The 23,458-nt window shown below is 44.1% G+C and overlaps 1 protein-coding gene across 1 annotated transcript in view; it reads left to right on the top strand.

The window, feature by feature from the left end:
* cemip (cell migration inducing hyaluronidase 1) overlaps positions 1-23,458 on the top strand; it is a gene marked incomplete at its 5' end in the record, with an annotated part of 198,681 nt that overhangs the window by 137,947 nt on the left and 37,276 nt on the right. The window contains 4 exons of the mRNA XM_080729340.1: positions 4,714-4,919; positions 15,785-15,854; positions 16,801-16,929; positions 23,238-23,323. Coding sequence (XP_080585466.1) covers positions 4,714-4,919; positions 15,785-15,854; positions 16,801-16,929; positions 23,238-23,323 — 491 coding nt within the window. The remainder of the gene's footprint in view (positions 1-4,713; positions 4,920-15,784; positions 15,855-16,800; positions 16,930-23,237; positions 23,324-23,458) is intronic.

Genomic DNA, 23,458 nt, shown 5'->3' with positions numbered 1-23,458 from the left:
GGCACCCCCCCCCCCCCCCCCCCCCACCACCGCTCAGTTCACACGGGTGTGATTTTTTTTGGGCAAATACATCTGATAGAGAGTGAAAAAAAGACTGTACCAAGTACGTATATTAAAAGTACATTACAACCCAGTGCATGACGGAGAACGACATCGCGATAAATTAAATCTCAACGATACGATTATCGTGAGTGTTTTTTATTACATTATATGATAATATCGCTTATATCGTCCCATCCCTATTCCACTATTCAAGTATAAAGTAATTAAATATGTGTTATTCAACCCAACCGCCACAGCTGCCTCGTGCAACTTTTGTTTACAAAGCGTAAAAGCCAAACAGAAATGTGTTTTTCATTCATAATGTTCCAGTAATGTTGGGGTCTTACTCACTCACATGACGGCATAATGTAGCTGTCATCTGAGTGATGAGCTGTCACTGTCCAAATGGGATGAAGATCAAAGGGACACGAAAAGCTTTAGAATTTTGATTTGCTGCTGAAGTAAGTGCAAGCTTGGTGGCTGTGAATACGTGGCAAAATAAGCAAATAAAGTGCTTCGGTAAAGTTTGGACATTATTGTGTATCATTATTTTATGCTTTAACTATTGAAAAATAGCAGATATACAAGCTCACAGCGCGGCACCGAGTGCCGCGCTGCGAGCTTGTAGATCTGCTATTTTTGAAAAACCGTGAAAATTTGAATTTTGACCCGATTCTATAAGTGTCTTTTGAATCCTTCTAAGGTTTTTTGAAAAACCTTTGTTTCTATGTCAGCAATCTGGCTTAGCCATCGTCAAAGAAAAGGTCCTTTTCACTTAACTGGAGCTCGTTAAGTCTGTTCTTGAGAGACTACTATGTCAGTGGTTCTCAAACCTTTTCATGTGAAGGACCCCAAAATGATATCGGTAAAGTTTGGACCACAGACAGTAAACAGACAGCCTGGCCTTAGCCACACTCCACGGTGTCAGCCTGGACTTGGCCACAGGGAGCGAATATGATTAATCAGAAAATGACTGGGCTAATAATCAATGACTGGCAAATGCAGTCACTGATTGGCCTGGGTAATTTTTAGGGGGTGCAGAAAAAAATCGATTCAAATTCGAATCGTGTTTCTAACATGGTAAGATTCAGAATCGATTCTCATTTTCCAATTTATTTTTTATTTTTATTATGATCATTTATTAGATATTATGTTGTGTTTGTACAAGTTAAAAGAATGTATGCAAGCATGAATAAATCAGACATGTTGTCTTAGATTTACCTTTGTGTGTTTACATTATTGCAATAAGTTGATAAAACCTTTACAATTATAAAAGCTACGTAAATGTACTCTGCTTTCATGCCAGCAGACTGGAGTGGATCCTGATATATGAATTGAATAAAGAATTGTTTTGAATAGAGAATCGTTTTGAATCGAGAATTGTTTTTAAATCGGAAAATAATCGTTTCTGAATTCGAATCGTTTGCATTTGAAAGAATCTGAAAAAATCGTGAATCGTGACCCCAAGAATCGATTCTGAATCGAATCGTCGGATACCCAAAGATTTGTAGCCCTAGTCATTTTCCACTTAATCCCTATGTATTGCTTTGTATGTTAAATGGGGTTAATAGACTCAATACTAGACTCGATAAGCTCAAAACACATCGCATTGCTTGTATGTCAGCCTTTGTGGTCGCAGTATGCTCACACACAGCCCAGTCTATGAATTCAGTCATCCACGATGTCAGCACAGTGGTGATAGGCCCCTGTTGTCAGAGTGCTTGCACGGTGGCCGGGTTGTCAAGAGGCCTTGGGGGCCAGTTCATGACGCCAGTATATCTGTGCAGCTGTGAATGCACCAACGTGGGAGCATTCAGTGGCGTCTGTTCAGAAAAAGCTAAGGTATGGCAACATGACTGGTGTCTTGCACGTGCGCCCTCGCGCGCGTGCAAGACACCAGTCATGTCGCCATACCTTAGCAACAGGCACGATGAAAAGTACATTTTAATCCTGGTCTCAATAATGCCTCCCCCTGGCCAGCCGGGGCGCCTGATGGAGGGGGAAGGAAATGGTTGGAATAACGTGTTCCTTCCACGCGCTACGTCCAAACCAGGGAAATCTCCACTGTCAGGTGAAAAGAAGCAACTTGGACTCCTCATGAATAGAAGGAAGCATGAGGTCAGTCCGTTGTCTCCCCAGGCGCGGCAGAGGGAGAGCAGAGCCCAGGATTACATAGGCAATTGGCACTGGGTGAAAAAATGGGTTACAAAAATTGTGGGATAAAAAAAAAAAAGAAAAAAAGAAAGGTACTTTTTATTATTTCCCCCTGTAGCCAAGGTATGGCAGCTGCCATAGCTTGCCATACCCCAATTGACGCCTCTGGGAGCATTCAGGGCTATCGTGACATGCCCAGGATAGGGGGGATGCTAGAGAGTTCAATTCGGAGGTAGAGAACAGACCTGTCTTTTCATCCTGTGACTCACAGCAGAGGGCATACTGTATGGGGAGAGGTGGCGGATATGGGAGGCGGTAAGTGTAGGCCGGGATCCGCTGCGACAGCAATCAGAGAATCTTCTTCGGTGGCCCTGACTCGACCCGGCAGCAGCATCGTCACTTGGCTCGGGCCACTCTGTGCAGACATGGGAAATTAGGATAAAATTGACTCAATTAAACCCATTCAGAACGGGTACACATTATTGTGTATCATTATTTTATGCTTTAACTATTGAAAAATAGCAGATATACAAGCTCACAGCGCGGCACCGAGTGCCGCGCTGCGAGCTTGTAGATCTGCTATTTTTGAAAAATCGTGAAAATTAGAATTTTGACACGATTCTATAAGTGTCTTTTGAATCCTTCTAAGATTTTTTGAAAAACCTTTGTTTCTATGTGTCAGCAATCTGGCCAGCCATGGTCAAAGAAAAGGTCCTTTTCACTTAACAGGAGCTCAGTTAGTCTGCCCTTGAGAGACTACTGTGTCAGTGGTTCTCAAACCTTTTCATGTGAAGGACCCCCAAAATGATATGTATTTGGCCACGGACCCCCATCTCAAAATATTTAGTTCCAGGGACCACCCAGAAGCAAAATTTGAGTCACAAATGTTCGCTTTAAAAATACATTTATTCAAAGATTTGCACACATTTTCACGACTTTTTCCAAAAATAGCAGATCTACAAGCTCGCAGCGCGGCACTCGGTGCCGCGCTGTGAGCTTGTATATCTGCTATTTTTCAATAGTTAAAGCATAAAATAATGATACACAATAATGTGTACCCGTTCTGAATGGGTTAACTACGTCACCTTATCTAACTCCAGGAAAATGGGTAGATCAAAGGGAGGGGGAAAAAATAATGTCTCCCCTTTTATCTCGTCTCATTTAGTTTTTCTATTTCGAATAAACAAGACAGGATATTTGAAATGTGCCTTTACGGTATATTGTTGTTTGGTTGACTGCTCTGTAGCCAAGCTTGGCATCTCTTCAGCTTTCCTTTCCAAATTAGTCTGAAAGCAGAAAGCCTGTCTGCTGAGTATCTGTCTGAGTAATTATGGTTTAATGTTTAATGTCTCTCCTCTCTACCTCTTTTTCTCTCCACCTCGCGATGTCACTGTCTCATGACTGTATGGGCCCTATTATGCACGTCTTATTTCCAGGTCTTATGCGGTAATTAAGTCATAACGGCATCATCTTATGCGCAATCACTATTTTGAACGCAAACACTTACGGCTTAAGACTCAACAGCATATTTAATGCCTGGGGGAATGTATGTTGCCCCTTTACTTAACAAGACTCACGCATACTGTAGCTCTACTTAAAGGGGGCCTGTCACCTAAAGGGTTACTGTCACTTTAAGAATCATCTTAACTCATTTAGTGCCACCCCTTTCACCACTAGAGGGCGCCCAGTGGCCATAGAAAATCCCATAGAGATATGCTGGTATATGCAGAAGCCCTGCAGCCATGACTTGCCTGAACACTTTCCTTTGTGCATGTACAGGAAGAGGATGAAGTTAGCTTGAAGTTAGCTATTGGCTACCAAGCATTTTAGAAGCCTTATTTTCGTCAACTTAGCCATGATTAAACCTTGCACACCTCATGCATGGGAAAAAAACAGAGAAGAATGAGCTCTAAAAAATCCAATGCAATCCTGGATTGCATTGGAGTGGATTTGTGCAGTTTGTTCACAGCTTTCAAACAAAAAAATCCGATTGGAAATCCGTTCAGGCATTCTTGAGATAATCGCCATTATGTTTTACATGTTATGTAAACAAACATGGCTGCCCTGTATGTTAGATGGGGTTGTATGGGGGTGGAACATGCAAAATCGCGATTGAAATCATGTTCACCAGATTTGATGGGGTCCAAAAAAAAAAAAAAAAAAAAAATCAAAAAAAAAAAGTTCAATTTTTTTTTTTTTTTTTTTTTTTTAAAGCCGAACTTGTTCGGGATCGGCACTCTGCGATACGATAATAAAGCCGAACTAGTTCGGGATTGGCACTCAATGAGTTAAAAAACAAGTTAATATTTTTATGATGTCATTGTGGGGATGCACAATTATAAGCCAATCAAATTAGTTGTCTGTATAGCCTGACTGTATGACTATACTCACTGTACTGGTCAGCTGTTGTTGGGGGGCGAGGGGCACATTACACTGTGACATGAGCTTCAGACTGTTTCAGACCGTTTTTTTACTGTCAAAAACAACACTGCTGTCTGTCTGTGTGTGTGGTCCCAGGTGAAGGACATCGTGGGCTATGACATCCTGGGTCACTGCTACTTCACGGAGGACGGTCCCGAGGAGAGGAACACCTTCGACCACTGCCTGGGCCTGATGGTCAGAGCGGGGACCCTGCTGCCCTCCGACCGAGACAGCAAGATGTGCCGCGACATCACCGACGGAGCTTTCCCAGGCTACGTGGCAAACCCGCGCCAGGACTGCAGGTGCGTCCGTGTGTCAAGTCCCTTGTGCACTTGAAAGTACCGTAATTGCCGTACTATAAGCCGCAGCTTTTTTTCCCCATGTTTTGAACCCTGCGGCTTATATATAGATTTTTACAGCTAATGGCCACCAGGGGTAGCCTGACACTCAGCCTGAATTGACATTTCGTTTCACTCCATTATTCAGTCTGAACTCACTTCCACCGAAGGCGATTGCAGGGATGGGCGTTGCCAAAAAAAAGGCAGTCTTCAGCGTTTGGTTCAGTGTGGCTGGCTAGTGGCTAGCCTGTTGCTTGCTAGTGCTACTTGCTAACCAAAGAAATAGAATAGGAGCACTACGAACTAGTAATCAAACACAACATAACATGCCTGCTACTGGTGTTTCATAGCGAGATCGATACGATTGCATTTTACCGCAATTTACCGCATTTTATCGCGACGCGATGCGCGGTATGGTACGGCGGCGGCGCTGGTGTACTTGGAAACACACATGAGTTCTGGGAAACCCCCACCCACGCTGATCACAAGACGCTGATTCACGACGCTGATTCACGACGCTGATTCGCCGATCGGATTTTCAACCGAGGCAGGCCTCTTCTTATGAGAGCGATGCTAGACCTGAATCGCCAAAACAAAAAATTTAAAGGGGTGTGGCTAGCGATTCAGGGTCTGGAACTAGGCTACACCAGGGGCGCTCTAGCGGGAAGCAGGAAGGACACCTGTGGCTTATAGTCAGGTGCGGCTTACAGTATATATGTAAACATTTGTATTTTGTTCTAAATTTAGCTGGTGCGGCTTATATTCAGGTGTGGCTTATAGTCCAGCAATTATGGGTACACATTTTATTTGTATTTATTTGCACAAACAAAACAGACAACGGACATTTAAAATAGACACACTCCCTACTCGGAAACGGAGCATCTGTGACGGTTGTTCAAAACTGATTGACCATTAAGAAATCACATTGGACTTGATTGTGTTGCAAATACTTCTAACACGAGAGATGAAGATGTATAATAAGGATGGGTATACACTGCTGCGTAAAATGTGATTGATTTGATAATGCGCGATAGCGGCGCCCCTCGGGCTACAACTCACTCCCAAGATGAAGTGCCCGTGTTCTGCATAATGGAGTTAATGCGTAACAACTAGCAGATGGAGTTAGACGCAAGACGGGGCGGTTTCTGCATTCATATAAATGTGTTGTTGTGGTGCGGAGGATTGGCCTAAATGCAATTTACTCAGTTATGTACATAGATGCATGCAAATTCCTCTTGCTCTCTTAAACACACACACGCAGGGACGTGCTGGGCCCCTGATTCAGCCCGGGAAAAAGAGTTGGAGAGGCCCTCATTGCGCACTATAGAGAGAGATCTTGTCTCTATAGCGCTGCTGCTACTCAAAGATTTGCCGTTTCAGATCATGACAAGTGACAAGCCAGTGGGCCAATTACGTGAGTTATATTTCGTCGTTGTCGGGTGGAAACCTTGTATGTCCAAAACCGTTTGTTTTGTATTTATCATTTTAAAAATGATTTAAACTAGTGAAAACAGCCGATCTACAAGCACACAAGATCTTGTAGATCTGCTGTTTTCACTACTTTTGTGCGACAACCTTGTATGATGAAGCAGGGCTTTGCTTTGCGAAAAAATGTACAAATTTGAAACTTGGAGATACAAGGTTTCTGCCCGACAGTGACGATATACTTAGTTGGCCGCCCAGCCCCCAAAATGGAACGAAGGCCGACATTTTATTTTACATTTTTTCCTAATGGACCGGCCGGGAATGAACCAGCCGTTCGGGAGTTGTCCCGCTTTTCCCAATGGCCAGCACGTCCCTGCGCGCACGCACACACACACACACACACACACACACGCACACGCGCACACACACACACACACACACACACACACACACACACACACACACACACACACACACACACACACCACACACACACACACACAGACACACACACACACACACACACACACACACACACACACACACACACACACACACACACACGCTTTTGCACCCAGAGGAGCTGGCCTCTTTGCCACACTGCAGTCCTCCTTTTATTAGACAGGTTGCATATTTAATGCACAGAAATGCTGCCCATTCAGAATGCAAAGCACTTTAATCCACGCCGCATGGCTTCGTATCGTGCTGCTTTCTTCACCCTCTGCCACAGAGGTTACAGGGTGCACAATGCTGTTGACTTATGCATTGATAAGGAATGTTCTTCAGCAGTGGGATATAAGACATTGCAGTAGACTGTAGTTCCCCCCTCCCCTCCCCTCCCCTCCCCTCCCCTCCCCTCCCCTCCCCTCCCCTCCCCTCCCCTCCCCAGTGGTGTCAGTTCAGCAAAAGCTAAGGTATGGCAACATGACTGGTGTCATGACACCAGTCATGTTGCCATACCTTAGCAACAGGCACGATGAAAAGTACATTTTATTATTTCCCCTGTATAGCCAAGGTATGGCAGCTGCCATAGCTTGCCATACCCAATTGACACCTCTGCTCCCCACTCCTCTCCTCTCCTCTCCTCCCCTCCAGGGGCGTCAATTGGGTATGGCAGGGGTATGCAGCTGCCGTACTCTGAGTCCAAGGGGGGGAAATAAAAGTTACTTTTAAATATAAATCCATGAATGTCCGTTTGTCTATCTGTTCTGGTTATTATGTTGTTAAATTACAGTAAAATAACTACAAATGCAAAATGTAACAAAATGGTCACTTTAACAAGGTATTATAATTATATTCTCCACACTTGTATTCTCCCCATCTTGACAAGATGGTATATTCGCAGGTCAGCTGCACAGGTGCAATTCATTATTGTTCATTGTGGCACGTTTACTAACATGCCAAGTTATAGCTGCACTTGAACAACCGTTCCAGGCTGCCATATCCAGCCCAAGAAACTGTAGAAACGGGGGGGGAAAAGAATGTACTTCTTAAAATAAATGTATCATGCCTGTTGCTAAGGTATGGCAACATGACTGGTGTCTTGCACGCGCGCGTGCAAGACACCAGTCATGTTGCCATACCTTAGCTTTTTCTGAACTGACGCCGCTGCTCTCCTCTCCTCTCCTCTCCTCTCCTCTCCTCTCCTCTCCTCTCCTCTTTGTATCCCGGGTTCAAATTGATCTGATAATGACTGATAGTGGTGCTGCACAACACGCCGTCCTGCTAATGAATCTTTTTTTTGTTAAGTTCCTCCAGCTCATTGTATTCCCTAAATCATTTCCTACTGCCGGCCCCAGTGTGTTTCTATATTAAATAAAAGAACACTTCCATTTAATCAAACACCATTACGCTAACAATGTCACTGGCAAATAATTTAAGATTTTGCCGTGATTCATTTCCAGTAAGATTGTTGCGGCGGGCGTGCAGTCCCTCCGGGCTCCGCCCCCTCCCTCCCTCCACCCCCCCTCCACCAAACCCTCCATCCCCGTTTAAGTGTGGGACGTGAACGTGTCGAATCTGAATGACGGCGAGAGAACAATACATCTCTGCCATGTTTAGTCATGCCAACAGTGTGGGCTGTGTGGAGAGGATGAGAGACGAATTGTCATTTTAACCCACTAAGAAATGAACAATACCTAAAAGCGTCTTCTAAATCCTAGTAGTTTTATGAAACAAAACATATATTTCTATATCAGTGGTGCTCACCGTTTTCATGTCAAGGACCCCATAGAATTATGTGTATTTGACCTGCGGACCCCAATCTGAAAATATTTAGTTCCAGGGACCGAGAGAAATAAATATTTGCGTTACGGATGTTTGCTTTAAAATATATATACATTCAAAGATTTGCACGAGTTTTCATCATTTTTCAAAAATAGCAGATCTACAAGCTCACAGCGCGGCACTCGGTGCCGCGCTGTGAGCTTGTATATCTGCTATTTTTCAATAGTTAAAGCATAAAATAATAGTTAAGGTGTAACACGGATTCGTTCCCGATCTAATTGGGTTAAAAGACCCAGATGAATTAAGTATGCGCTTGAATATTTCATTTTCTAGACATCCATCCTTGGAAGTCCAAGTGTCCCTGGGTACAGGCGTCGTGTGGGTGTGTGTGTCTTTGTGGCCTTGACGATGTGCCTGTCATTCATTGCCCAAATGAATCCCATCCGAGCTCCGTCTCCCCCGAGGTGGAAGACATGCTTGTGTTTTCAAGGCGCCGTGCATTCAGCCCGGCATTTGTACCCGAGGTCCGGGTACAAATGCAAATCATGCACACTTTACTTTAACCCGTTTAGACCTGGGGCCGATTCTAAAAAATGCCTCTAAATCCTTTTTTGATTAGTTTTTGGGCTTTCATGCCTTTATTGATAGGACAGTAGACTGACAGGAAATGGGGAGAGAGATGGGGAGTGACGCGCAGCAGAAGTCGTCAGGATCGGGATTCAAACCCGCGACGCGCTGTCAGGCATCAGAGCCTATATGTGGTATGTGCCTGGACCGCAAGGCCAGCGGGCGCCCAAAGCCTTCTGAATCCTGACCTAAGTTTTCTGAAAAACTTCAGATATTTATTAAAACATTACAAATTGCTATAACAACTATACCCCAAAAGCGGATCCCGTCCCGCACACGCAAATGTGACCAATAAAGATGTACTTTTAAACAAGGCCCACCACCATCACTGCTCTAGTGCACCAACGCACTCAATTCCGCCAAGCAGAAAATTGCTTTTCACTTGGAGCCGTTCACCCTGACATCTGGGAGTTTGATTATCAGATCTAAATTCGGTAAACTGCAAAGTGGATTGTTGTGGAGTGTGTGTGTGTGTGTGTGTGTGTGTGTGTGTGTGTGTGTGCGCGTGCGTGCGTGCGTGCGTCCGAGTGTGCAAGCGTGTTTGGTACAATGCGCAGATTATGGAAAACTAGTTTATTCTCTCCATGGCGGCTGTATTGGGGCATTAACCTGTAAGCAGAGCAACAGGAGTTTGGGGGAGAGAGAGAGAGACATGGGAACAAGCCATAGAAAAGGCCAGGAGAAGTTAGAGCAGTACTGTATATTGGTGAGGCTCAGGCTGTATACTATATACTGTAGTGGCACAGACACACAACTGCTGCTGTGTGAATTCAGTCATCCCTGAAAATATGATCCTTGCTAAAGTGAAAAGACTTTCACACTTGGACACCGCACATACGTATGTAGAAAATGTAATTTCTACAGCCTACTGGAGCAAGTAGAAATAATTATATATTCACAAATGCACACGCACACACACACACACGTGTATGTGTCGGGAATTGTTAACCATAACCCTAAAGGCTAAAGCCGAAAATACCTGATATTCAAGCTCCCAGCGCATCGCTGTGTGCAACGTATCGTGAGTTTAAATATCAGCTATTTTCTATGCATGACACCGGTGCACAATTAACTATCAATCTGGCTTAACTCTAATCCCTAACCTTTAAATGCTTCATCCCCAAGCCTAACCCCGACCTGAATTCTTTCCTAATTGCGAGCCTAAATCTACAAATCCTTTAAACGATAGAAATAACCATTGCTTTCGTGAGCACCAGATAAATGGTCCTCACAATGTCTATCAGAATTGTCAAAAATGCTGCTATACTCATGGGGATATTTGGCCCTCACACGCACACACACGCACACACACACACACACACACGCACGCACGCACGCACGCACGCACACGCACACACACACACACACGTGCCTGTCAGCGTGTCATTGTGTGCTTACTGTCTGGGGGTGTGTTTCTGTTCTCATCCGTGCATGCACTGCCAGACATGCCGAAAGACGGCCTAACATGATTGGACTTCTAACGCTGTGGAAGTATGCAGCCCCCCCCCCCCCCCCCCCCCACGCACCACTCCACTGTGCACACACACACACACACACACACACACACACACACACACACACACACACACACACACACACAGGCCCCCATTCACCCGGTCTTTGGACATTGCATGCAAACGTCTACCTCCGCCTCCTTCACTCTCTCTCTCTCTCAGTGGCGTCAGTTCAGAAAAAGCTAAGGTATGGCAACATGACTGGTGTCTTTCACGCGCGCCTTCGCGCGCGTGCAAGACACCAGTCATGTTGCCATACCTTAGCAACAGGCATGATACATTTATTTTAAGAAGTACATTACATTTTTTTCTACGGTTTCTTGGGCTGGATATGGCAGCCGGAACGGTTGTTCAAGTGCAGCTAAACTTGACATAGCCTATAGTAAACGTGCTACAATTAACAATAATGAATTGCACCTGTTCCATTTTGTCAAGATGGAGAGAATACAAGTGTGGAGAATATAATTATAACACCTTGTTAAAGTGACCATTTTGTAAAATGTTGCATTTGTAGTTATTTTACTGTAATTAATCAACATAATAACCAGCACAGATAGACAAAGAGACATTCATGGATTTATATTTAAAAGTAACTTTTATGTTCACCCCTGGACCCAGGGTATGGCAGCTGCATACCCCTGCCATACCCAATTGACGCCCCTGCTCTCTCTCTCTCTCTCTCTCTCTCTCTCTCTCTCTCTCTCTCTCTCTCTCTCTCTCTCTCTCTCTCTTTGACAGCCAGCAGTCAAAATATTATGCGTGTTTGTGGCTGCGGCCTTTTGTCTGGGGATATTGTGTCCCGTACTGTATGTGTGCACAGCTGTTTAGGACACGATGAAAGTGATGCACAACATGGGGGAGCGATACGGCATGCTAGGCAGCCATGAGGGCACACTCAACTGTTCATGCTCAATTTGAGATAGTTTGTGGTTGCCAGTGGTGTAATGTAACTAAGTAGATTTACTGAAGTACTGTACTTGAGTACAATTGTGAGGTATTTTGTCCTTTACGTGAGTATTTCCAATTTCCAATACTATTACTTCCCCTCCACTACATTTCTGATCCAGGCATTGTACTTTTTCCCCACTACGTCTGTTTGACAACTTTAGTTGCTAGTTACTTAAAATATAAATACATTATAATATTACAAAACATGCATTAACCACTTTAGCCCTATTTTATACCTGGGTTATTTGAAAATAGCCAATCTACAAGCTCACAACGCGTCGCAACACGACACATTGTGAGCTTGTAGATCTGCAAACATTTTGTACTTTGTACTGCAGTACATTTTGAATTCTGGACTTATACTTGTAATGAGAAGGGAGCGTTTTTTGCAGAAATCCTCTGCTGGCATGAAACCGCTTCACTCTCATTGAAATGCATTGGCGGAACGTGGATTCCACTCTCATAGGTATTTTGGTGTGAGGTCACACTAAAGCCCCTATCAGAGTCGTTACCGCGGTGAAGAGCTATCCACCGCGGTGTAGTCTTTTTGAGTCATAAAACTACAACATTGCGTCATTACTCACGGTGAAGAGCTATCCACCGCGAACCCCGACACATCTCTCTGTTTTTACTTTCAGACAGATCGGCCCATCACCCTGTTCACTGATTGGTCGATCTAGACCGGTCAGTCACAGTGATAGTACTTCACCGTGACTGACTATGATGGCCTCCACTTGTTTTCTCACTTTAGGTGGATAGCTTTACACCTAAAATTTGCGGTGATAGGCTCTTCACCGCAGACTCTGATAAGGGCTTAAGAGTGCCGTCACACCAAAATACCTAGAGTGGAATCCGCCAATGCATTTCAATGAGAATGGAGCGTTTTTTTGCAGAAATCCTCTACTGGCAAAAAAACGCTCCATTCTCATTTAAATGCATTGGCGGATTCCACTCTAGGTATTTTGGTGTGAGGGCACCCTAACAGAGTATTTCCACATTGCAGTATTAATACTTTTACTTAAGTAACAAATGTGAGTACTTTTCCCACCACTGGTGGTTGCAGTTTATGCTCCACAGTCAGTTCAAGTTTTTCTGTTCAAGTTGTGTGTTTCTTAATTGCTGGCATCCCTTCTTATTATCTTGGAATAATTAAAGCGATAGATTTATTATTTAAAAACATTGTTTTTGGCATGGTGCTGTGAGCTTGTAAATTGGCACACAGTTTTCTCATGAAATGAATTAAATTGAATCGAATTGATTAGCTATTTTCACTCTGTGTGGTGGACAGAGGTTAATAAACAAATCACGCATCACATTTTCCTACGCCTATGTGACATTTATGAGATCATGTGTTTATAATCATAATAAGTAAAAGTAATTCAGGGAATGTTTGCTGAGAAAGTTTGCACGTTTCCATCAACTCCCCTGGTGCATGGAAAAGTATTACATAACTCGTAAAACACTCTGAAAATGTTCAGCGCTGTTTTCTTCTGCTAGCACCTGTACCTGAAGTCAAGTACCTCAGAATGTATGTATTGGTCCATTTCTCATGCCATGCCTGTACTACTGTTCCAGTTTGCTCTCTGAACTACTTATATCACACGCTAAATGCGCTAAATCATTGTCTCTGTGGCTTAAAGATTTACAACTTGATTTCTTCTTTTTTTTTTTATATATATATAATTTTTATCCCACGATTTTGTAACCCATTTTCACCCAGTGCCAATTGCCTATGTAATCCTGGGCTCTGCTCTCCCTCTGCCGCGCCTGGGGAGACAACGGACTGACCTCATGCTTCCTTCTATGCATGAGGAGTCCAAGTTGCTTCTTTTCACCTGACAGTGGGGATTTCCCTGGTTTGGACGTAGCGCGTGGAAGGAACACGGGCATTAGGGAAATTAAGCGGCGCGTTTCTAATACGGCGACGTGAGGCGGGACTACGGCTGTTATGACGTAATCGCCGTAGCGATCAAAATGGTTAAGCAAAGCCTCGGCGGCGACGGGTTCCCACCCCTTTCACTGAACGCTTTGGTTCCCATGGCGACGCGTACACGCAGCAGACGGAGTAGGCGCTACGTGGGAAGGGACCTTCTGCCGTAGTAGAGGCGGCCGCGGCGACGGCAGGTTGATCTATCGAGCGCGGATCATTTCCGATTACCGTTGTCATCTGCCGTTGCCGTAGCGAGCTTAAACTCGCTATTATTGAGACCAGGATTACTGCATTGTGAGGGTATCAACCCTAGGAGACACGGGGAGAACATGCAAACTCCACACAGAAATGCCCTATCGCCAACCCCACCTAGGGGTTACAACTTGATTTCTGATCAGGCAAACTGAATCTCTTGACAGAATATTGTAGTCTTTCTCCGTCTGGCCAAATAAAGACAGTAATACATTACATAGGCTTAAATGTAAATGATTAACACGTGCCTGGGAGCCTGCAATGCAAGCCCGTTTGAATTATTACAGCTTGCACAGCCTTATATTAGAGTTCTGCAACAGGAGCGCGCTCCCGCGGGACCTTCAGGACCCCACGCAAATATTCAGGCCCCGAGTACAGGCTCTTCCATTGCCGGTTTGCCGCAAACCAATTCCACCATCCATATATCACACTGTCAACCTGGTAATTTCCACCAACATGAGGAGAGAGTGTCTGCCCATCCCCATCGTCTCTGTCCTTACCTTCCCATCACCCTCTGATGAGAACACACATTAACTGGCCTGCGGGTGATTGGGTGGTTGGTTGGGACCTTGATTACAAGAGAGCTGATTCAGGTTTTTTTTTTTATATAAATTGAGGCAGAGATGGAGTTGTAGATTAGTGTTTAGTGTGTTTTTCTGATTGGAGAATAGAGAGAGAGAGAGAGAGAGAGAGAGAGAGAGAGAGAGAGAGAGAGAGAGAGAGAATAGAAGGCATACAGAGATCTAGAGAGACTGGAAGAGAGACCATTATGTGTAAGAGTATTTAGGCCATTATGAAGAGTGTGTACACAAAATAATACCGGGACAAATATCAATGTAGAGATTTATGAAAAGGAAACCTGAAATGAGAAGGTGCGTACCTCTCCATGTACAGTACTGTGCAGGTGCTGTATGGCCAGATTATTTGGGCAACAAAGGGTTTGGACTCCAGGAGAGATTATACTGAATCGATCACAAATGTGACGTGTTTTTTGTTTGCTTTTTTCAGATGTGTCCTGTGGGTGTCTGTTCATGTGGTTGTGATACACAGTTCTTGAGCTTGACCTGACAAAGAACAAAGGCTCAACATAAATGACATTATATAGTGTGCAGGTTCTAGCATTGGAGCAAATTGTCGTTGTCAGGTGGAAACCCCAAAACTGTATTATTTTAAAAACGAGTTAAAGTAGTGAAAATAGCCGATCTACAACACCTCGCATCGCGAGGCGTTATGTGTGCTTGTAGATCGGCTATGTTCACTACTTTTGTGCGACACTCTTGTATGATGAACAGGTTCTATCTATCTATGTCAGGGGTTTTCAAAGTGGGTGACGGGGCACCCTGGGGTGCTGTGACGGCAGTCCAGGGGTGCCGCGAGATAATTTGATAATATTTGGAATTTATTTGGACACTTGAAAAAATATTTAGTATCATTTTAAATACACAGTTATTTTCAGTCAGTTCTAACCAAAATGGCTATTATCTCAACGTTTTCCATACAACATAATTACTGACGGGCAGAAACCTCGTATCTCCAAGTTTCAAATGTGTACGTCTTTTGGTAAAGCAAAGCCCTGCTTCATCATACAAGACTGTCGCACAAAACCAGTGAAAACAGCCGATCTACAAGCACGTTGTGTGCTTGTAGATTTGCTGTTTTCACTAGTTTAGTACATTTTATAGATGATAAATACAAAACGAACGGTTTTGGACATACAAGGTTTCCACCCGACAACAACGATATGCTATAAATATAAGGTGCTGGGAGTGAAAATTATAATGTAGGGGTGCCTCGGATTAAAACAATATTTATGGGGTGCCCTGAGACCAAAAAGTTTGGGAACCCCTGATCTATGTATCTTTCTATCTATATCCATCTATCTCTATCTCCCTCTCTCCCTCCATCAGTGCAACTTCAACTTTCTGGATCGCCAACCCCAATAACAACCTCATCAACTGTGCTGCTGCGGGCTCAGAGGTGAGACTCCCCTTCTCTCTCCTTTCTCTCTCCAGGTGAAGGTCTGTCTCATTATCACATTGCCAGGTCAGATTAATGGCTGCATGCTTCTATTAGTGTCTGAATCAAGCAGACAACACACGGAGGCTGGCCGACCACGGGCTCGCCGTGATAGAGTGCCAATTACTATCATAATGCTGGGATATCACGGGAAACGTCCAAAGGGAATAGAGTGTAATTCATCCTCAAGGATATACAAGCAGGCAAACTTTCTGTCAGATGATAATAACTTTCCTCATTTGCATATACCTGGGAGGAGCGATGCAAGACAGGCAACTGACGTGGAAGGTGTTCTCTTCGCTTGGGTGCGCTTGCGTGTGTGCGTGCGTGTGTGCACGCGTGCGCGTGTGTGTGCAGTGATGTAAAGTTACTAAGTACATTTACTTAAGTACTGTACTTAAGTACACTGAAGTATTTGTACTTTACTTGAGTATTTCCAATTTCCAATACTTTTACTTCTACTCCACTACATCTCAGATCCAAATATTGTACTTTTACTCCACTACAATTATTTGAGTTACTAGTTACTTTGCAGATATACATTATAATGTTATAAAACATACATAAACCACTTTATCCCTATTTCATACCTAGGCTGTTTAAAAATAGCAGATCTACAAGCTCACGACGTGTCGCATCGCAACACTTTGTGAGCTTGTAGATCTGCTATTTTCAAACATTTTGTAATTACCTTTTGGTACATTTTGAAGCCAACACTTTTACTTGTAACAGAGTATTTCTACATTGCAGTATTGATACGTTTACGTACAAAATGTGACTACTTTTTCCACCACTGTGTGTGTGTGTGTGTGTGTGTGTGTGTGTGTGTGTGTGTGTGTGTGTGTGTGTGTGTGTGTGTGTGTGTGTGTGTGTGTGTGTGTGTGTGCGCGTGTGTGTATGTGTGTAGGAAACTGGATTCTGGTTCCTCTTCCACCATGTGCCCACCGGGCCCTCCGAGGGCCTGTACTCCCCTGGACGCACCGAGCACACACCTATGGGCCAGTTCAGCAACAACCGGGCCCACTCCAACTACAGGGTGAGTAGCCTCCATTCACCAGACTTTACACCGTGGAGCTAAGTCTGGTATTCGTTCTAAAACCAGCCGTGTTATCCTTTTTCTTTTTCTTTTCTTTTTTATTTAAAGGGGGCCTGTCACCTAAAGGGTCACTTTAAGAATCATCTTAAAAAACAAGTTAATATTGTTATGATGTCATTGTGGGGATGCACAATTATAAGCCAATCAAATTAATTGTCTGTATAGCCTGACTGTATGACTACTTACTGTACTGGTCAGCTGTTGTTGGGCAGATTACAATGAGACAGTTTCAGACTGTGGATCCACACTGGAGAGAGACCACCTGACCTGCTGTATCATACTATTATAATTTCGGGGGGTGACAGCGGCCCTTTAAGAAGAAAATGATTTGGTTCCGGTGGTTGGTTCCGGTTGGCGTTGCATTGTTTTTGCTCCCCACATAATGTGAATCAATTAGTTTATCCTCGATAGTCGTGCTACGAGTTTAAAAGATGAACATACCAAACGATTATCATACCAAAAGAAACAATTTAAACCAATTTAAACTAGGCGTAATCATTTAGGAGCTGCACGGCACCGGTGGTCCCTGTCGGTGTTTCTGACTGCCTGACACCGAAACGCATACATTGTGCTGTCTGCTCGGCAGCGTACCATGCCAATGTATGTGATTAAATGAAAGTGCCAAGGACAGTTCCGTGAGTGCTTGTATTCTCATATAGAGACGTATTGTTTATTGTAAGTAACTTTTCCAGACCGTGCTCTCAATACGAATGCAAGGCAAGTTGGAGTCGCGCTCGCTTCGTTGATGTGAAAATGATTTGGGGTCCCATAGGTTGTAATCACTGGGTCAGAGTGCAGAGGATAACAGAGAGATGGGAGGATGAGCAGACGGGAAAGACCGGTGGGGTGAGAGTTTGAAGAGCTGAGAAGCTGCTTATGAGCCTCTATTAACCCATTCAGAACGGGTACACATTATAGTAATAGTGTATTATTATTTTATGCTTTAACTATTGAAAAATAGCAGATATACAAGCTCACAGCTCACTGCGAGCTTGTAGATCTGCTATAAGTGTCTTTTGAATCCTTCTAAGGTTTTTGGAAAAACCTATGTTTCTATGTCAGCAATCTGGCTATAGCCATCGTCAAAGAAAAGGTCCTTTTCACTTAACTGGAGCTCAGTTAGTCTGTTCTTGAGAGACTACTATGTCAGTGGTTCTCAAACCTTTTCATGTGAAGGACCCCCAAAATGATATGAATTTGGCCACGGACCCCCATCTCAAAATATCTAGTTCCAGGGACCCCCCCAGAAGCAAAATTTGACTTACAAACGTTCGCTTTAAAAATACATACGTTCAAAGATTTGCACACACATTTTCACAACTTTTTCCAAAAATAGCAGATCTACAAGCTTGTATATCTGCCATTTTTCAATAGCTAAAGCATTAAATAACTCGCAATGAGGAAAAAGAAAGGAGGGAACAGAGGAAGAATGAAGGGAGGGAAGCGATGGCGAGGAAGAGAGGGAGGGAGTGAAGCAGAGGCGCCTCGGGGCACAGACCGCGCTCAGCAGCCCGACCTCAGCGAGAGATTTATAGGTCGCTTGTGGAAAGGGGAAGTGTTGTTATCGTTGTCCCTCTCCTCTTCTCCTCCTCCCCCCCCCCCCCCCCCCCCCTACAATGATGTCCTCCTCGTCACTGTCGGGCAGAAGAAACCTCCTACAGCAGGGGTCTTCAGATTTTTCAGGCCAAGGACCCCTTAGTTGAGAGAGAGATGAAGGCAGCAGGGACCCCCACGACCTTTTTCATAGATTCCATATAGTTTCGTCGATTGACAACGCAATTATCAATGCATGTTGGATTCGTGTCAATTTGTGTTTTCAGATATTTAACCACTTAATCGTTAATAAACTTGACCTTTCACTATGTACTTAGTCTGCTCTTTTTCCCCCTCTACGCCAAAGGTATTTGCCAAAAATAGCAGATCTACAAGCTCACAACGCCTCCAGCTGCAAGGCGTTGTGATGGCCAAAGTTCTCAAAATATGGACGCTAGTGGTTAACACTTATGTTGCAATGATTTTTTCTCTTCAATGTCCCGCGATGCCATGGTCTCCATAGACCTCCATGTAATTTATAGTGCACGGATTGTGCATGCCCATGCCTAGATGATGCACCACGTGTGTAGATGCTGTTCACAGCTTTCAAACAAAAAAATCCGCTTGGAAATCCGTTCAGGCATTCATGATTTTTGAGCCATTATGTTTTCTTCAGATGTAAACAAACATGGCTGCCATGTTTGAAAGAATGGGTTGGTATGGGGGTTAAACATGCAATTTCGCGATCGCGATCATGCCTAACACATTTCTGGAGGTCCAAAAAAAAAAACAACGGTAGTACCAATACAAACTCAGGAAACTCGGGGTTGGCACCATATGTGTTAATATAAAAAGGAGAAAGATTTGGAGGACCCCCTGTAGTAACTCTGAGGATCCCCTAGGGGTCCCGGGCCCCCTGTTGAAGACCCCTGTCCTACAGTATCTCCATATTGAACTTTTACATTTTTTTTTCTTAGATTAGCGGCCTATACTTCATTACTTCGTCACACTGCAGTAGCAAAAATAGCTATAGATCTACAAGCTAGGTTGTGAGATAGTAGATTGAAGTGAAAGTGAAAGTGGTTAGGTCCGTCTGTGCTGGTTTTATGATTTTAGTATCTTACAATAAATGCAACAAATCTCTTTGACCGTTCGTCCCACCGGCTTCAGACTCGGCACGCGCGTTCCCCGCCGCAGGGCGGAGTGCAGTGCCGGGCCTCGACCCGATGCGCGGTTTTCCCGAACCGGCGCGAAACGTTCTGAATCTCCGTATGCGGAGCTGAATGTTGACATCAGGCTGTTCTGGAGGAAACCGGCGCAAGCGCTGACTCATTGTGACATCACTTACGCCACATGAGTCAACAAAAAATCTCTGTGAGTGTGTATGTACCGGTATGTATGTAATCCGCGTATCTCGAGAACCATTCGTCCCACCGGCTTCAAATTCGGCACGCGCGTTCCCTGCCGCAGCAGGGAGTGCAACCTAGTGACAGACAGATACCGGTATCTCCATATATGGGCATAAATGGACACAGGCAAACAGATGGTCAAAACGGGTCCTATGACAACAGGTATAATGGGGTTTGCATTAAAGGGCGGGGCATTCATTCCCTATTTACATTGTTCCCGAGTTGGCCAGGTTGCTGACTAGACGCTCGGCCACCCTTTGGGCGGCCAAGCTTCTAGTTATAAATAAATATATAAATAATAATAATAATAATAAATAAATAAATACATTGGATTCCATAGGAACTCCCCCCCCCCCCCCCCCATTTCCTGAAAAGTATCAACTTTGGACATATAAGGTTTCCACCCGACAGCAACGCCTGTCTCTCTTGTCTCCCTCTCTCTGTCCTCTCTGCTGGTTTCTAACATATCATCAATGTCGGGCAGAAACCTTGTATATCCAAGTTTCAAATGTGTACGTTTTTTCTCTTTAAAATGATAAATAAATAAGTTTTGGACATACAAGGTCTCCAACCGACAACAACGTTTTTTTAATTTCTCTAATGATCTAGGCCAGGGGTTCCCAAACTTTTTAGACTCAGGGCACCCCTATAAATATTTTCTTCATCCGGGGCACCCCTACATTATATTCATAATTTTCACTCCCAGCACCTTATATTTATTGCATATTTTAGCGATTATGTTGCGAGGAAAACGTTGAGATAAGACATTTTTTGTTAGAATTGACTGAAAATAACGTTGTACTTCAAGTTTAAAATGATACTAAATATTTTCCAAATTGTCCAAATAGATTCCAAATATTATCAAATTATCTCGCGGCACCCGTGGCGTGGACTGCCGTCACGTCACCCCAGGGTAGGGCTGTCACGATTATGACATTTTACATGATGATTAATTGTCACTCAAATAATTGCGATTAACGATTTAATTGTGTTTTTGTCGTTGACAATTACATTTTGGTTTGGCTTATACAGTAGGCTTTGAAGTTGCACATGGCAGATATGACACACAACCTAAATATACAAAGAAATGAAGGACATATTTGACAACTTTACACTTTAAAAAAAACATGCAATGCGACGCGTTGTGAGCTTGTAGATCGGCTATTTCCACTATTTTTTAAATGTTTGAACATAATAAACATTTTTCAACACGTAAACAATTATGACGTAAACAATTATTATCCCAAAATAATTGCGATTATGTCAAATAATTGCGATTAGACGATTATGTAATAATTGTGACAACCCTACCCCAGGGTGCCCCGTCACCCCTGATCTAGGCCACCATAATGGAAGCATACTGTAAAGTTTAAACCATGTCAGGTTGCCTGATGTGTGTGGGAGATGGAGGGCCACTGATTGAGGCAGTCAGGGCGGGCTGTCAGGAGCACACAGCTGCTTCATGATGAAGATCTCTCACTTACACGTCAGCCGCACGAACCAGATTAACTCATCGACTGTCGACGCTGCAATCAGTCATTTAATCAGGCGTCAAGAAGAGGTTCATTTAAACGCACGTAGGAAATACAGCCTGCAAACAATAAACGACTGCTTACCATCATACACAACTTATTGCCACAACATCATTAAAGTGCATGTTTATTTACACTTTCACAAATTGCAACAAAAAAGAAATAAGCCAACTTCTCATTTTTTTGCTCAATGATCTCACCGATTCCCAATGTCAGTCAACAAGGGTCACTCAGCAGAGGTCATATCCCAAAGTTAAATTATTGAATATTTAAAGACATACGTGAATAAGAACATAATCATGATGTCATGGAGTAATTCAATGAATTTGGCTGCTTTATCGGCTATTGGGTGCTAAAAACACATGCTTGCGGCCGGGGAGGAAGGGCGGGCATCTTGGTTGTGTCGTCACCTCTCCCTGCCCCGAAGTGTTATGGACAGAATGTCAGAGAGGGAGGCAGGGACGTGCTGGGCCCCTGATTCAGCCCGGGAAAAAGAGTTGGAGAGGCCCTCATTGCGTGCTATAGAGAGAGATCTCTCTCTATAGCGCTGCTGCTACTCAAAGATTTGTGACAAGCCAGTGGGCCAATTACTTGAGTTATATTTCGTCGTTGTCGGGTGGAAACCTTGTATGTCCAAAACCGTTTGTTTTGTATTTATCATTTTAAAAATTATTTAAACTAGTGAAAACAGCTGATCTACAAGCACACAACGCCTCGCACCGCGAGGCGTTGTGTGCTTGTAGATCGGCTGTTTTCACTACTTTTGTGTGACGGCCTTGTATGATAAAGCAGGGCTTTGCTTTGCGAAACTTGGAGATACGAGGTTTCTGCCCGACAGTGAGATTTACTTTGTTGGCCGCCCAGCCCCCAAAATGGAACGAAGGACGACATTTTATTTTAATTTTTGTCCTAATGGCCAGCCTGAACCGGCCGTTCGGGAGTTGTCCCGCTTTTCCCAATGGCCAGCACGTCCCTGGAGGGAGGAGTATACATTGCGAGATGACAGGCGTGGCGCTACGCTGCGCTGCGCTGCACCACTCCTGTTTGGAGGGAGCAGAAGGTTCCCTCCTTTGTTTCTCAACCGCTGTGCCTGGGGACCTTTGGTGTGCCCCTAGCTCTGGTCCATCGCGTCACCTCCAGTGACGCTCTGACAGACCCGTCGGCAAATGAATAGACCGCGTTTTCTCAGCCCCTACCAGCGCTCAACTTCAGTCAAAATAAACAAAACTACTTCACTACTCACCAAACCAAAGGTAGTTTTGCGTTGTTGAAAGTCTATTCTCCGCGGTGGTGAGCCCCTCAGCACCCCACCCACTCTGTAAAATACACTATTTTTGGCATGAAATAAAGTGCATCCAACTCGACCGCCGCTTATTTCCGGGTTGCGAACCATTGTATCTGCGGTGGCCGCTGGGTGGCTCGAGGTGGGTGCGTTTTATTTCATGACAAAAATAATGTATTTTACAAAGTAGGTGGGGTGCTGAGGGGCTCAACACCGTGGAGAATAGACTTTCGACAACGCAAAACTACCTTTGGTTTGGTGAGTAGTGAAGTAGTTTTGTTTATTTTGACTCAAGTTGAGCGCTGGTAGGGGCTGAGAAAACGCGGTCTATTCATTTGCCGACGGGTCTGTCACTGGAGGTGACACGATGGACCAGAGCTAGTGTGCCCCTGAGAAGGCTCAAGTGTGCCCATTGAAACTGCTAATGCTGATTAATGTGCTTTCTTTGTTGGTCAACGTGAAATATTTGATATGAGCTTCTCATTGTTCCAGGCGGGGATGATCCTTGACAATGGAGTGAAGACCACTCAGGCTAACGACAAGGACAAGAGGCCCTTCCTCTCTTTAGTAGGAGCCAGGTCAGTGTCCCTGTCCTCCACTAGTATACTGTATACTCTGTTAGCACTGGGGGCTGAGATAATGTCACAGTAATGTCACATTCTAAACATCCCATTCTGAACCTGTGGTGTAAAGTAACAAAGTACATTACTTAA

The sequence above is a fragment of the Nannobrachium achirus genome, assembly GCF_963921795.1.
Source record: "Nannobrachium achirus genome assembly, chromosome: 7".
Lineage (NCBI taxonomy): Eukaryota > Metazoa > Chordata > Actinopteri > Myctophiformes > Myctophidae > Nannobrachium > Nannobrachium achirus.
This window is presented reverse-complemented; position numbering and strand designations above follow the sequence as displayed.